Genomic DNA, 16,296 nt, shown 5'->3' with positions numbered 1-16,296 from the left:
GAATTATCAATATCCAACCTTGTTGCTCCAGGAATGGGGAATGAATGTAGGAAGACAAGTAGCGTGATAGGAGAGAATGAAAAAAAATATATGTATGAATGAGTAAATAATAGTTGATAGTGTGGAAGGCGTGAGAGACTGTGAAAGTTTAGGAGATGGTTTTGTTTGGGAGAGTGAATTTAGATTAAGAGTGACTGACCTGCAGAGGGAGATAGATGAGCTGAAAGAGGAGGTGGAATGTCTTGTGAATGAGAGCAGAAGTATGAAAGATAAGATTAGGAGAATGGAAGAGATAAATGCAAGTCGAATCAGAGTGGGGAGAGAGAGAAATTTGGGAGTGTTAGAAGAGGAGAGAAAAGAAACAGAAGAGATGGAATGAGTGAGAGGTATGTGGGTGCTAGAAGAGGAGAGAATGGAATGAGAGAGAGGTATGGGAATGCTAGCAGATGAGAGGATGGAATGAGAGACAGATATGAAAGTGCTAGAAGAGGAGAGAATGGAAACAGTAGGAGAGACGGAATGAGAGAGGGATATGGAAGTGCTAGAAGTGGAGAAAATGGAAACAGTAGGAGACAGGGAATGAGAGAGATGTACGTGAGTGCTAGAAGAGGGGAGAATGGAAGAGTAGGAGAGAGAGGTATGGGAATGCTAGAAGAGAGAATAGCAGTAGAAGAGAGGGAATGAGAGAGACCTATGGGAATGAAAGAAGAGGAGAGAATGGAAACAATAGGAGAGAGAGAATGGTAAGAGGTATAATGTATGGCGACTCAATGATCCGTGGTGTTCAAGATAGGATGCGTGAGGAGTGTTTGCCAGGAGGAACAATAGAAAGGGTGGCTATGGCAATTAAGAGAGGAGAAAGGGTGAATGAGATGATTGTGATGGTAGGAACAAATGATTTGAGTGGTGGTAATGTAAGTCAGGCAGCGAGAAATATGAGATTTTTGCTGGAGGCTGTACAGAAGAAGACAGAGAGAGGAAAAATAGTGTGCGTATTGCCTAGGTATGATAATGATGAACTGAGCAGAAGAGCGGTGATATTGAATGGCATAATAGCGAGAATGTGTGACTGGTATATGTGGATGCTTGGAGTGCGTTTGAGGAAAGAGAGAAATTGTATGTGAGAGACCGCTTACATTTGAATGAGGAAGGACGTAGGCATCTGGAGAGATTGCTGTTCTGAACGAGTCAGTGTGTCCCAGGGAGGATGATAGCAGGGGTGGCCTCTTGTGGGAATGGATACTTGGGAGAAGGGAGACGATGTCAGGTAGCACTGAGCCCAGTGGAGCCTAGAAGGGATAATGCTGGGTATAGAAACAATGGCATTTATATGTTTTATACTAATGCCAGGAGTATCCGGAATAAGGGAGAGGAATTGGTGGCGCAGATAGCATTAGCCTAGCCAAAAATTATTGGGATCACTTAGACGTGGTTGACAGAAGGGGATATAATAACAGGAATAGAAGCTGCTGGGTATAGCATTTTTCATCAGGATAGGAGGGGAAAGTATGGTGGTGGGGTACTGCTTATGATAAGTGATGACCTATGTCCTCTAAGAGTGGAGGCTTTGGAAGGAAGTGAGACAAATGATTTTTAGAACATATGGTGTGAGGTAGAGGTAGGCAAGACAGGATATTTAGTGGGGTGTTGCTACAGACCCAGGAGCACAGAGGATGGGGACCAGGAGATGTTTAGACAGCTAAGTTTGGCAAGTGCAAGAAGAATGATTGTTATGGGGGATTTTAACCACACTAGTATAAAGTGGAGAGAGGAAGATGCATATAGCATTAGGGGAATGGAATTTCTAGAATTCTTGAGGGACAAATGTCTTAGGCAATATGTAACAGAGGGAACAAGAGGTTCAAGAGTTATAGATTTGGTTACAGCATGAGAAGAGTTCATAATAACTGAGATGACATCTCTCCCACCAGTTGGAGAAAGTGACCATATGGTTTTGACTTGGAAAATGAATAGGCATGCAGGAGTATCAAAGAGACGGGAACTTGTGTGGAATTATAAAGAAGGTGATTATAATAGTCTTAGACGTCAACTTCAGGAAGTTTCATGGAGGGAGGAATTGGAAGGCCGGGATATCATTAGTGCATGGGAAATTGTGAAAGAATATTTGTTAGCAGCAATGGTAAGTTGTATACCACGAGTGAAGAAGAAGACACAATTTGGAGTAAAGTGGATGACAAACAATATTAAACAGGAATTGCATGCAAAAAAGAGGCTATGGAAGAGATATAAGGAGATAGGTGAAGAGAGGATGCATGAAGAATATAAGACACAGGCCAGAAGAGTGATGACTAGTATGGTACGGAAAGCGAAACTGGAATATGAGAGGAGGTTGGTCCTAAGATCCAAAGAAAATCCTAGGGAATTTTTTAGCTATGTGGCCAGTAGGAGGAGAAATACTATGGAAGAATGATATTGTGGGATAAAAATGGGAATAGAGTTACTGATGCAGAGGACATAGTGGAATTGTTCAATGAACACTTTATTGGAGTATTTCATCCTAGAGGAGTCAGTTTTAATGCTAGAGGGATAGGGCTGGTTCGAGGTACAGGAGGAGACTGTGTTTCAGATACTGAGTACTCTGAATGTCAGTAAAGCTTTGGGACTGGATGGTATTTCACCACGAGTTTTGAGAGAATGTGCCAGGGAACTGACAGTGCCTTTAACCTGGCTTTTCAATGAAAGTCTGGCTTCGGCAAAGGTGCCCAGGGAATGGAAGGAAGGTAAGATAGTGCCATTGCATAAGGGTGGTAACAGACTGGAAGTGTCTAATTATAGACCAGTCTGTGTGTCATCAGTAGTTGTTAACATCTTGGAGAAAGTAGTGAGGGACTGTATACAACATTGGGCAGATGAGGGTAATGTTATCTGTGAGAGTCAACATGTATGTGTGAAAGGGCGCTCTTGGTTTAGCAATATGCTAGCCTTTTATAATAAAGTTACAAGGACATTAGATGAAGGAAAGGCATATACTACAATTTTCTTTGACTTAGCAAAGGCATTTGACAGGGTGCCACATGATAAGCTGATATTTAAGTTGCAGCACATGGGTCTGGATGTCAGATTGGTCAACTGGATTCAGGATTGGCTGACTGATAGGTATCAGAGAGTTGTGTATGGTGGAGCAGTTTCAAGGAGACAGAGGGTTACAAGTGGGGTCCCACAGGGCTCAGTACTAGGACCTATATTGTTTAACCTTTATATCAATGACATTGCCAGTGGATTACAAGAGGATATTCAGTTGTTTGCAGATGATACGAAGCTGGGAAGGATTATTAGTAATAGTGCAGATGTGGTAGCCCTGCAAGAGGATTTGAATAAGCTAGATAGATGGGCAAATGAATGGGGATGTCAGTTTAATGCAGCAAAATGTAAGGTCTTGAGGTTTGGGAAACATCAATGGGATGCAGCATACTCTATGGGAGGAGTTATGCTGGAGGAAGTAGAGGAGACAAGAGATATGGGGTTGATGGTTGATAGAAACCTGAAGTTTAGGAGACATATTGCAAAGGTGGTGAAGGTAACACAGAGGATTGCTGCAATTATGAGAAGGACACTGACCTGCAGAGATAAAACAGTTATCCTTCCGTTGTATAAGACCCTGATCAGACTACACTTGAACTATTGTTCTCAGATTTGGTCCCCAGGATTTGAAGGGGATAAATTAACTGTGGAAAGGGTACAAAGACGGATGACAAAGATGATTTCAGGACTGTACAAGGATAGTTACGAGGATCGGCTGAGGGAATGTGGACTGCAGAGTTTGGTGGATAGAAGGAGGAGAGGTGATATGATTGAGACTTTTAAACTGTTGAGAGGTGGTTACAGGGTTGACACTGGGGAGTTCTTTCGCTTGGTTGAACAGCAGGAAGGAGTGATGACAAGAGGCCATCCCTGGAAGTTACGAAAGGAAACTGTGAGCAAGAGGGTGAGGAGTGGTTTCATTGCATGGAGGGTGGTTGAACCGTGGAATACATTGCCTGATGGAGTGGTGAGAGCTAGAACGGTTGATGAGTTTAAGGAGTGGTATGATAGACTTTGTGTTTCTTAGGGGGGGGGATTTCTCCTTGATGAGGCTTGACAGACTTTATGTTCTTAGGAAGGCCCTCCCACGATGAGTCTTTTGACTCCATGGAGGCCTGAATAATAATAATAATAATAATAAAGTAAATTCTCTTCCAACCCATTTCTGAATGTGAGCCCTAACTGACTTTTCCAAAATCTTCGCCACCACTCCTGAGATATTGATTGGTCAATAGTTGAATACATTAGTCTTTGCACCACCCTTGTGCAGCAGGATTACCATACATTCTTTCCACTGCTGTCGAATCATCTCTGTTCTGAGACTCAAATTATGTTTGCTTTTTTGCATCTAGTACTGTATTGATCATCATAATTGATCTTTAAAAACATAACTTTCTGAAACATTTTTCTGTGGTTTTAAGAATCAATTATATATATCAATCAAAGAAATCAGCTAATGCCTTTTATTCTCTTATAGGAAGTAGGTGAGGCTTATTTAGCCTAATCTAACTTTTGGAGACTGGCACAGTTCAATATATTATACATTTATAATTATTTTTTCTTCAGACATTTTGTATGCTGAAGTCTTAATTTTGAGGTACTGAGTCAGTCTTTTCTGTTGATTATTTTGAATTTAAGCTTAATTTTAGCTGATAAAATTTCATGATCAGTATCTATATCTACTGTATTTTTTTTTTTTTTTAGAGTAAAAAAAAAATTAAGTTTTATAGTTTTAGGTTAATTAGAGTATAGATGCAATTTTTGTTTTTGCCATTTGGTATAATATCTAGGTGTATGCTCTGTGTCTTATATGAGCTGTCTCTTAAAAAAACATAGTATTGGTAATCACAATTCTTTTTGGTTTAAAAAAAATTCAAGAATTCATTCAGTTGAAGTTTTTAATTTTAATGCTAGCTAAAATCATTCCTTCATTTCTCACAAAAGAGAAACTTTTTCACTTCTACTTTTTTGAAAATATATAAATAAATCTACTCAGACATTTTGTTCCCCAAAGGCAGCAGGCAAGGCTATTTATCCCTATCTAACTTTTGGAGAATGGGGAGCATACAGTCTCCATCCATTGCCAATCAGAGATAACTGGCCTAGATCATCAGTGATTTGAATAGGCTTCCTGGAATGAGAATATTTTGGATAACTGCCACCATGTTGTGATTCCTAATGTTATGTTATTGACTGAAATAACGAGAGTTTTTCACTGATTTTTCTTGTGGGGTTAGAAACCTGAGTTTCCAGTAGAGAAAATATCTTAACTGTGCCAGAGATCAACTAACTCAGTAGCTGGTCAAATAAAGCCTTATCAAAAGTTCCTCCAGTTGGCAACTGGAATCAAATTTGGAACATTCTTTCTTTAGTTGGCCTAGTGCTTTGAATGCAAATATCACTTCCACAGGGCTACATAGGCAGCTTTTACCTTTTGATAATACTAAATCTCTAGGCAAACTAGCTAGCTTAATATGAAACTGACATATATATTTTATATGTACACACATCTTTTTATAAAGACAAACCACATAAAGTCAAGAAGCTATAAAAGCTTGCTTAGAGCAGACTCTCAGGCTTTTACAAACATCCATGCATACATGGGATTCCAAATTGCAGCCTTTGTGGTAAACAAACAATAAACTGCTGACAGTAAATTAAGAATTTTACTCTTATCTGTTAATTATAATATATATTGATCTTTATTTTACAAATGCAAATGCTAATTTTTTTTTATTTTGCTATTGTTTGTACAATAGTATAATGCATTTCTTTATTCTGTGAATGCTTAGGAAGAAAATTCTGAACCAGAAAACATTGAATATGAAGAAATTAAAGCGTTTCATTCTGGATGTCATGTTGATTGTATTGTTTGGAGTCCACAAACTTTAATATGCACTGAAGATAACCAAAAAAAAATCTGGTAAAAAATAATATTTTGAAGACCCAAGTAGCATGCATCATTTGCAATTTTAACTTTACACCATCATTAAATTTAATATTTCCATTTATGTTTCATCATAACATCTTGAACAGGAGAGAGACAATTATTTGCATTTGACTTAAATATATGCTATTGTGTGCATTTATTTTTAAGAAAACTTGATAAAAGTTAGATAGTATGGTTTCAAAGAGCTAGTTTTTGTTAAATTGTAAGATATAAAGGAACCAGTCTTTGTTTAAATAGTTAGATATAAAGTTACATTGTAAACATCAGTTAGCCCTTTAAATTACTAGTAACATACAAAAATATTAATAACGAATAACATACTACTTCTGCAGTCCATTAGAATGAAGAGTAATAAAGTAGTACATTGAGTTCTTTTTTTTTTATCTCATTTTTCTATTTAGTGTAAATAGCTTTATCAGCTGATAAGTAATGTTAAATATTTAAATATTTGTTTTAATACACTAGTTTTGATAATCTTTCTTTCCCCATTCTGTTTAAGTGCCATATACCACTTTAGATTCTGCTTACATACTTCTTGAATACTAATAATGTCAAGTTCCTTGTAATATTTACAAATTTTAGTATGATTTTTTCATTGATGTCGTTCGTTCACTCCTAATTTTTCTTGGTATACTCTCGTGTGTGTGTGTGGCCTTTGATTATCCGTTTCATTTCTATCATATCTGTTAAGTTAAAATTAATTTGAGTAGTCTTGTATGCAACTAGCTTGCTAGATAGATCTAAAATTGTAAAATAATAAAAATATAAAAGTAATATATAATTAATTATAATGATCTGCACAATGAATAAAAATATTCTAATAAAAACAAGCTTGAAATTGCTGTGCAGAAGTGACTGTAGACTGATAATTCATTGCATGATTTGGTGTCTGTGTGTTGTGTAATATACATATATTGACATAGTTCATTCATTGCATGAATTGGTGTGTGTGTTTAGGAAAACCTTGCTTAACGTGATTAATTAATCCATCAAATAATGCACGCTAAATGAAATCGCATTAATCATATACAATAAACAATAGGAATAATTATAATTCATTCATCAGTTAGCGTAAATTTGAAAAAAAATTACAGTATAAGCTATATCAGAGGATAAAATCAAATTTAATAAAAATCAATTGTTTAAATTTTTATTTAATGTCTAAACATTTGATTGAGCTACTTTTTTACAAAAAAAGTAAATTCAAATAAAGATGTTTGAATAGTGCTTGACTTTGTCATCTTGTCATACAATTTGCAATAGCTGGCGATCACTTTATCAAGATTTTGACAGACTTTGAAGCTTCGTTCCATATCAGAATCAGCGTCAAACAAAATTTCTTTAGCATGCTTAATGTGATTGAAAACTATCTCAAGTTCTTTTGCAGTTAGCTTCTTTGTCATAACATTCTCTTCTTGTTTGCACTCCTTATCTTCTTCTTATCCTTCTTTCCAGTTCATTAAATCCAAGTTTTTTTCCTGTTGTGCTGATTTCTTCAATAATGCTAGATCTTGGATTTTGTACATGATAAACTAACATCATGTTGTACCATCATTTTTTATTTTGGTTTAACCAATAAGAATACAATTTGGTCGGCTAAATCCCAAATTTCCAGCCCATCCTCGTTCGTTCAGTATCCAAGTAGATACCCAACAGGGTGCACCATGAGAAGGTGAGGATTGGACATAAGGTCAGAAGCCCTGGTCAGTTCTCTGCATTCCTTTAAAGGCTATGTGGAGATCTCCTCTCAGTTATAGTTAAATGATGGTACAACATGACAAAATTTCATGCCAACTGGGCCGTCGCCCGGTTAAACAAGGCCCGTTGTTTTCACCAGGGAATCTGGGCGAACAGCGAAAAGTCAGCTACTGGAACAAATCTGAAAACAAACCCCAACTCAACATCACCAGAGTTAAAGATCGGTACTATCAATGTAAGAAGCCTGAATGGCAAAGAAATGGAGCTAGCTGAGGAATTAGATAAGTACCAGATCGACATAATAGGTGTGACCGAAACAAAAAAGACCAAAACTGGTGAGATCTTTCTGAGCAATAAATACAAAATGTTATATTCAAGCAATGACAATCAAGGAAAAGAAGGAGTAGCCATAGTATTCAACACAAAATACGAGGCTAATCTTCTTGAATAGCAGTCAGTCTCAAGTAGAGTAATGTGGGCAAATATGAGAATAGGGAACTGGTCAATGAGACTTATTTGTGCCTATGGTCCCACAGAAGGTTCTACTAAGGTAGAAGTCGAGGAATTTTTTGAGACTTTAGAAAAAGCAACTGACACAATGAAAAATGAAAAGATGGTCCTTGTTGGGGATCTAAATAGCAGAGTAGGAAATGATTGTGAGATATACAAAAATATTTTGGGAAAATTTGGAGAAAAGAGCAAAGCTAATAATAATGGCAAATATCTGTTGGATTTCTGCTCAGGACATGGACTAGTTATTACTAACACCATGTTCCAACATAAAAATGTGCACAAATTCACATGGACAGAAGAGGCTAGGAATAAGAAAAGTCTCATTGACTATGTTATTGTTGATAGTGATGTTTTCTCCCTGGTGCAGGACACCAGAGTGAAAAGAGGATTTGAAATTGGAAATGATCACTATTTAGTCTTGAGCAGGATAAAATTGAATTTCATATTGAAAAGAATAACATGTAAGAAAGTTTTAAAGCGAATAAAAGTTGAGCAGCTCTCAGATGTGAACTGTAGACTAAAATACAGAAAGATTATTGAAAAGAAAATGAAAGAGTTTGAGAATAGGAATCAAACCTTGGAGATTCAGTGCCAAACTCTGAAGAAAACATTGATTGATTCTGCCGGAGAGGCATGTGGTGAGGTTGTGTGCAAGGATAAAAAAATCAGAACTCCCTGGTGGACACAGGAAGTTAAAGAGGCAGTGAAGGAAAAGAAGAAAGCATATCAAAAGTTCCTGTCAAATAAGTCAGCTTGTGCTCTTAGAGAATACAGAGACAAATGCAAGAATGCTAAACACTGTGTAAAACTAGCTAAACAAAAGTCATGGGAAGACTTTGGCATATAGAAAAGAATATAGAAAATAAATATCAAGAAGGTGGCAAAATATTTTGGAGGTTATTGAAGAAGCTTAGGAATGGAGGAAAGAGTGCTATAAAAGGAGTTAGAGATGATAAAGGTGACATGAAAACAGGAGAAAAAGAAATCCTTGAAGTATGGAGTAATTACTTTGGAAAACTGCTAAATGAAACAAGCAGTGATGACAGCCCGGTGGTAAAAAAACACTGACCAGGCATGCAGTCAGGAATACATATCCATATTTGAAGTAGAAAAAGCCATCAAAGGCTTGAAATGTGGAAAGGCAGCAGGAGTAGATGATATTCGACCAGAAATGCTGAAGTATGGTGGTATGAGAGTCTTACAGTGGCTGCACTGCATAGTTCAGAAAGCCTGGACAGAGGGACGAATTCCCAATTATTGGAGTGAAGCTCTCATAGTACCCATATATAAAAAGGGAAATAAAACTGAATGTGAGAATTATAGAGGTATTTCCCTACTGAGTGTTCCTGGCAAGATCTATGCAAGTATATTTGAGAAACGGTTGAGAAGAATTGTGGAAGAAAAGCTTGGTGAAGAACAAGCTGGATAATAGAGGCTTTCAGGATCAGATCTTCACTTTACGACAAATAGTCGAGAAAGCATGGGAATATAACAAAGATCTGTATTTTAGTTTTGTCGATTTGGAAAAGGCATATGACAAGGTGCCAAGAGAGAAGCTATTCAATACGCTGCAGTTATATGGTGTCAATGGGGCATTATATCAAGCAATACTTAGTCTTTATTTGAGTTGTAAGTCAGCAGTTAGAATTGAAGGAAGTACAGGAAGATGGTTTAATGTTAAATCTGGTGTGAGACAAGGATGTACATTATCTCCTCTGTTATTCATTATCTATATGAAGGAAAGTGGTATTAAACATGATATCAAAATTGGAGATGTTAATGTCAGCTCTTTGCTTTATGCGGATGATGTTATACTTCTAAATAAATCTGCTACAAGTCTGCAAGATTCTCTGACCAAATTGAATAGCTGTTGTAATAGATATGGTATGAAGGGCAGCAATAAAAAGACAAAGACAATGAAAATAGGCAGAATCATTGAAAATGTCAACTGTGTTGTGAATGGAGAACCTGTGGAACAAGTAAAACATTTCAGCTACTTAGGCACGATTTTTACTGAAGATAGTAAATTCAATATGGAAATAGACAACAGAATCAGCAAAGCTGGTATGGTGGGAAGTCAATTGAATAAATTCATATGGAATAAGAGAGAAATTAGTCGAAACACTAAATTAGCTGTATACAAGACAGTGTTCAAACCAGTTTTAACTTATGGATCTGAGAGCTGGGTCAGAAGTAAAACACTTGACCAAAGACTAGAGACCCCAGATATGAGAGTCCTGAAAAAGATTATAGGCGTGAACAGATGGCAATATTATATTAAAAACGAGGATATTAGGAAAGAACTTGACATTGTCAGCATCCAGGAATGCGTTATCAGAGCTAATCTCAGGTGGTATGGTCACTTAAACAGAATGGGCGAGGAAAGATTAGCAAAACAAGTGTTCTCTGCCAGGTTGGCAGCAAAACGACCCAGAGGAAGACCAAGATACAGGTGGATTGATATGGTACAAAGTGCCTTAGACGATAGAAATATAAGATCTGATAATGTTGGAGTCTTGACAAGTAACAGACTGATTTGGAGGAAAATTGTAGATAGGAAATTAATAATGATGTAATTTTTTTCATGTAGTACTATCATATCCTGTACACCCCTTGAGGGTACATGGCAGGAATTTGATGATCAAGATGATAATGATAAACTAACATAGACGAATTTAAAGTTACGTTCTGCATTGCCTCCTAATAAGAGCGCAAGGCGATCTTTAGATACTTTGTATCCTGGTTGAGATGCTTCAGTTTCAGCTAGGAAAGTTTTTGTTAGCATACGCTTCCAAAAGAGATCAGTTTCACCGACGTTGAATATTTGCTGATGGTCATAATCATCTTCCTGAATTATCCTTTGCAATTCTTCAGGAAACTTGGCCACAGAATCTTTATCAGCACTAGCAAATTCCCCTGTTATTCTTGCATTATGCAGTCTAGCTCGATTTTTATAACAGTCAAACCATCCTAAATCACAGTAAAGCTTTCACATTCCTCTTGAAATTTGGTTTCTTTCAATGAGGTAAAAATATTGAGAGCTTTTGCCTGAATATTCCCTCTACTGAGTAGTATTCTTTTTTGGTTATAATCCTCAATCCAGACATATAATCCTCACATAATCATTGTATTACTATCGCCACTTTCATGTCTCTTAATGACTTCCAGCTTTTCGCTCACCGCAGATTGGCGACAAAAATTTCGTGTAATGTAAAATTTCATTTAACGTAAAAAAATTGCATTTACTAATTAATCACTCGCTTAAAGCTGGAAATAGTAATTTCACTCAATCGCACCAACTGATTATCATGCATATCGAATTCGTGTTAAACGAGGTTTTGCATGTTCAAATGAGTTCAGTCATTCATTCCATAAAGTGTAGAAAGGTGCTCTTTTATTAGCAGTGGGATGGGAGAGAAGGCAATATTGATGAAAGTAATGTTGTGCAAATAATTAAACAGTAGGAGTTGCTGGAGAGAGAGCTTCATAAATACAAAAAAAAAGATTCATGATGATTATGTCATCACAATGCTCTTAAGAAGTTTCCATTTCTTGTATACCAATGTGTACATCGAAATGGCTCAAGCTTTCTGTCCTATAAAGAAATGCAACATAACACCACTTACAAATTACATGGACTATGAAACTCATTAGTAGGCATTCCATTATGTTACACAGCTGGTATGTTGTTAATATCTCACTGCAACTATCATGTAGCCCTTGCACTACTGCTCTATTCCAACACTCTGTAACTCATTGTAGTTAGATTCAACCCAAATTATTGATAACCTGCTTATGTCTGTGTCTTTCAGTTGACTGCACTTTTAATATTTTAAACTGCTCTGCATCAATATATACATGAAACTTAAATAAATCGAATTTTGATATGTGATTAATTAGGTGTTACATTAACTGCACATGTAATTATTAGATAAAAAAAAGATACTGGAAGAGAAAGGAAGAATAATAAACTAGGTGGGAGCACACAAAAAAGGTGTCACCATAACAGTTGATTAAAAGGAAATTTGGTAATTATGATTTACTAGGAGAGTATTTTAACTGCCAGGTTTCATTCATCATAGTATTCCTTTCGCAGTAAGTCTCTCACTCATCGTCTCTTAGCATATTTTATTTTTATTTTTTTCTTTTTGTCTAGTAGTCACATTTTATCCAAATGTTGAATCCCTTTATTTCTTTTCTGGTCTTGTTTTTCATTGTCCATATTTCACTTCCATACAGTGTAACAGGTGGAGAGTTGTAGAATAGGTGTCTAAATAATAATAAAAATATTGTTAATCATGCCAGTAATTTTTAAATTTTGTTAATTTTATGTTTCGAATATGTTGCTTCATATCTGTTACAGTCAAGATGATTAAATTTGGTCTGTGATTTAGTATTTAACACTATTTTGCTTCTTATTGGTTCAGTTCCTTTAAATGCCATAACTTCTGTTTTATCAGATGTTATATATCATATTTGGTCACAATCTTCTCAAGGTTGTGAAATATTAGTATGGTTCATTTCCCTTATTAGATGTTAATATTTAATAATCTGCATATAGTAACGTATTTAGATGGTAAATTCATATAACATACGAATATGAATTAAGTAATTTCATATTCATATTATTTGTATTCCTGTGGTATTTAGACATTATCATTCTTTTAATATTGTACACCCCTTGAGGGTACATGGCAGGAATTTGATGATGATAATATTTCATTAATGTATATTAAAAAAGACTGGAGACATGTAACCTCTCTGCTTTATGCTTAATCTTTCAAAAAGTTTATTACTTGATAATTTTTTATTTCATAATCTATATATATATATGAATGTTTAAATTTAATTCTCTTTTTTTTTTTTTTTTTCAGTTAAGTATTTTAAAGTGAAGATCGAATATATATCCAATTTCTTCTATTGCTAGTAATTTTTCTAGTATTTGTTCAATTATCTTTTTAATGCTGCTGTATATATTTTGTATCCAGAATCGAGTAGACCCATTCCTCCGTAATATGAATCTAATCAAAAGAATTACAACAGAAGAAAATTCGTGTAAAAACTTTATTAATGTAGAATTTTTGCCTAAGCATTGGGCATTGTCAGTACATATTACAGAATGGTAATTAAACAGTAATAGACAATTCTAAAAAGTGCCACCTAAGTAGCTAATGTGAGATAACTTAATAAGTTCAATAATTTTCTAACTTAAAGGACACACACACACACACACACACAAACAAACAAAATAAAGTTAGGAAAGATTAGCAAATTTAAAAAATATTATCTCCGATAAATGGGGCATACATAGACAATTGGATCTGTTTAAGTTAAGAAAATTAAGTAAAGTTTCACACATTTCTTTATAAAGATGTTCTAGGAGGAAACGATCTATGAAGGACTCTCATTTTTCCAGTCAACTCTTAGCATACTCCACAATTCCAGACAATTCAAGTTCACGGTATTTAATATAAGACTTGTGTTCTTCTAGACAAATAAAAGCACATCTTCTGGTTTGTCCAAAATGTGATAACCTACAAGAGCAACAAATCTAGTGGATGCCTGGAAAACTGAGAGGTGGAAGCTTGTCCTTAGGAGAAGCAAGAAAGGTGGAGGCTTTTCTGATGGGGAAAAAGGCAACAAAAATACTCAGTGCTTTTAAAACTTTTGTTTTGCATTCAGCGTAATGTCTTGCACATAAATGGATAGGAATGTGAATCTTTTTTTTCTTGAAAATTGGCAATGAAAAATTTAGATTAACTTCCTATCAACAATTTTCCTCCATGTCAATCTGTTATCTGTCAAGACTTAACATTATCAGATCTTATATTTCTGTCTTCTAAGGCACTTTTTATTGTATCAATCCACCTATATCTTGATCTTCCTCTGGGTCTTTTTCCTGAAAACCTGACAGAGAACACTTGTTTTGCTAATCTTTCCTCTCCTATTCTATTTAAGTGACCTGAGATTAGCTCTACTAACCCATTCTGGATGCTAATAATATCAAGTTCATTCCTAATATCTTTATTTTTAATATGATATTGCCATTGATGCCGTCTGTTCATGTCTCTAATCTTTCTCGGGACATCTCATATCTGTGGTCTCCAGGAAGTGTTTTATTTCTAACCCAGCTCTATTTATTTTTGTTCCTAGACTTTCATATGCTGCTGATGTAATAATTTCTTTTATATTATTCCTAGGGTTTATACAAAAACAGACTTGTGTTTTGAGTGTTTTATTTCTAACCCAGCTCTATTTATTTTTGTTCCTAGATTTTCATATGCTGCTGATGTAATAATTTCTTTTATATTATTCCTAGGGTTTATACAAAAACAGACTTTTGAAAAAAAAAATGGTTTTCGAATTCCAGTAATTCCCAAAAAACCGGTTAAACCAGTTTTCGAATTTTTACAAAAATAAAACAAAATATAATTAATACAGTAAAAAAAAATTTATATTTATTTAAAAATTTTTCAGTTTATTTAATACTTATGGAATTAAAAAACTATAAAAAAATAAAATATACTTCATACAAAACCACATAAAAAACCCCTGAAATAACTAAAATCTGTACAAAATATAAATTATAAATTTTTATTTAATTTAGTATTTTTCTTCAGGAAATATGATTTCAAAAAACATAAAATGTCCACTAAACGATTACTTAATCTTGTTCTTATTCTAGATATAAAATTGCCTGAAATAGAAAATACTCTCTCACTGGCTACTGAACTTGGTTTTATCGTTTTCAGGGCATCAAATAATAAATCTAAATTCTTTGTTCTTTTATTTTGTTGCCTCAAATACTGAAAATTTGGCCATCAGTGTCTTCGGATTTGATATTATTTCTTCAGGTTCCTCAAGAAACCTATGAATTGATTTTTCCATGGCTTCTTTTAGAGCACTGCCCTGCTTAATAGTTTTTCCGTCTCCGATATATTTCTCATCGGAATCTGCTTCCATACAAGAAATTAGATATATTCCAGACCAGTGCTTCCCAAACTTCTGGATGTCAGGGGGGGGGGCCCCTTTGCAAAAATTAAAATATTTCACGGCCCCCCTCGAAAAAAAATCGTAATAGAGAGATATATCATTATAATATTTATTGTATTTATATTCAATACAAAACATACACAGCGAATATTGCAAAAATCAAATGCATATATTACATTTTTTGCCTCTTGCCATTTGGTTCTGAAGATGATGTGGGCTGTTCTGGTAAAATGTGAAATACTGTCCTTTTTTTTTGAGTCTGTTTCTGATTGTTCGCGGGAATTTTTTTATATTTTTTTTATCAGCAACTTATCCATCTCGGGGTTAAATTTTTTAACATAGAATAGATCAAATAATATCACCACTTACCGATACTGGCACACCACAGACTGATAACATGAAATGAGTGAATATTACCTGAATAAGGGAATCCCCGGACCAGGAACATTATTCTCATTTGTGACTTTTCTCCCTTTAAGGTAATTAAGCCTAACGCGAAACAGACAGCAAAGGCAGGTTATTAAAACGTGCATATGATTGGTGCGGTATTAACAAAAGATCGCGCAACCGAAAGATAAAAGCAGTTGACAATTGAGTTGAAATGCTAACTCTCTTCAACTGAATTCCATATGTGAAACTGCCATAACATTTATATATATATATATATTACTTAGTTCTAACACTTTTATGAATTTTAACACGTTCGGTTGAATTTTATTGCTGCCTTGGGAAATCAAAATAACAATAGTTTTTAGTTAGATACTGTGTTTGTCCATGCAACATATGGTTTTGTTTCAGTCTGTACAGCATAGTTTCTGTATGAGGGGACATGTGATTCATTAATTAGTGTGTTTTTATCCCAGTTGTCTTTAATTGCACTATTTGTTGAGAAATATATTACACAGACTCCTCATACCTTATTCACTGGCATAATAAAAGTACTTGTTTTTATTGCCTCTGCAGTATAGTGGCTGTTAGGGAGAGCGTGTTGTTTACCACTGCAAGCGAGTTACTATCTCCCCACATGAACTTGTTTAAGCTTTTTTTCATGTGTGAAGTGTATGCAAAACTTTTATTGGTAACAGAAAACTAGCTCCGAT

General features: G+C 35.1%; 1 protein-coding gene across 2 annotated transcripts in view; it reads left to right on the top strand.

Annotated features, from left to right (window-relative positions):
• Positions 1–16,296, top strand: part of Nup37 (nuclear pore complex protein Nup37) — an 88,224-nt gene that overhangs the window by 26,503 nt on the left and 45,425 nt on the right. For both annotated transcript variants that reach the window (XM_090406480.1, XM_090406481.1), the window contains one exon: positions 5,835–5,965. In XM_090406480.1, the coding sequence (XP_090262606.1) occupies positions 5,835–5,965 (131 nt within the window). The remainder of the gene's footprint in view (positions 1–5,834; positions 5,966–16,296) is intronic.

This window comes from Typopeltis vanoorti, chromosome 16 (assembly GCF_054136105.1).
Source record: "Typopeltis vanoorti isolate ZY-2024b chromosome 16, IOZ_Tvanoo_1.0, whole genome shotgun sequence".
Lineage (NCBI taxonomy): Eukaryota > Metazoa > Arthropoda > Arachnida > Uropygi > Thelyphonidae > Typopeltis > Typopeltis vanoorti.
Note: the sequence above shows the minus strand (reverse complement) of the source record. Positions and strands in the feature narration are given on the sequence as shown.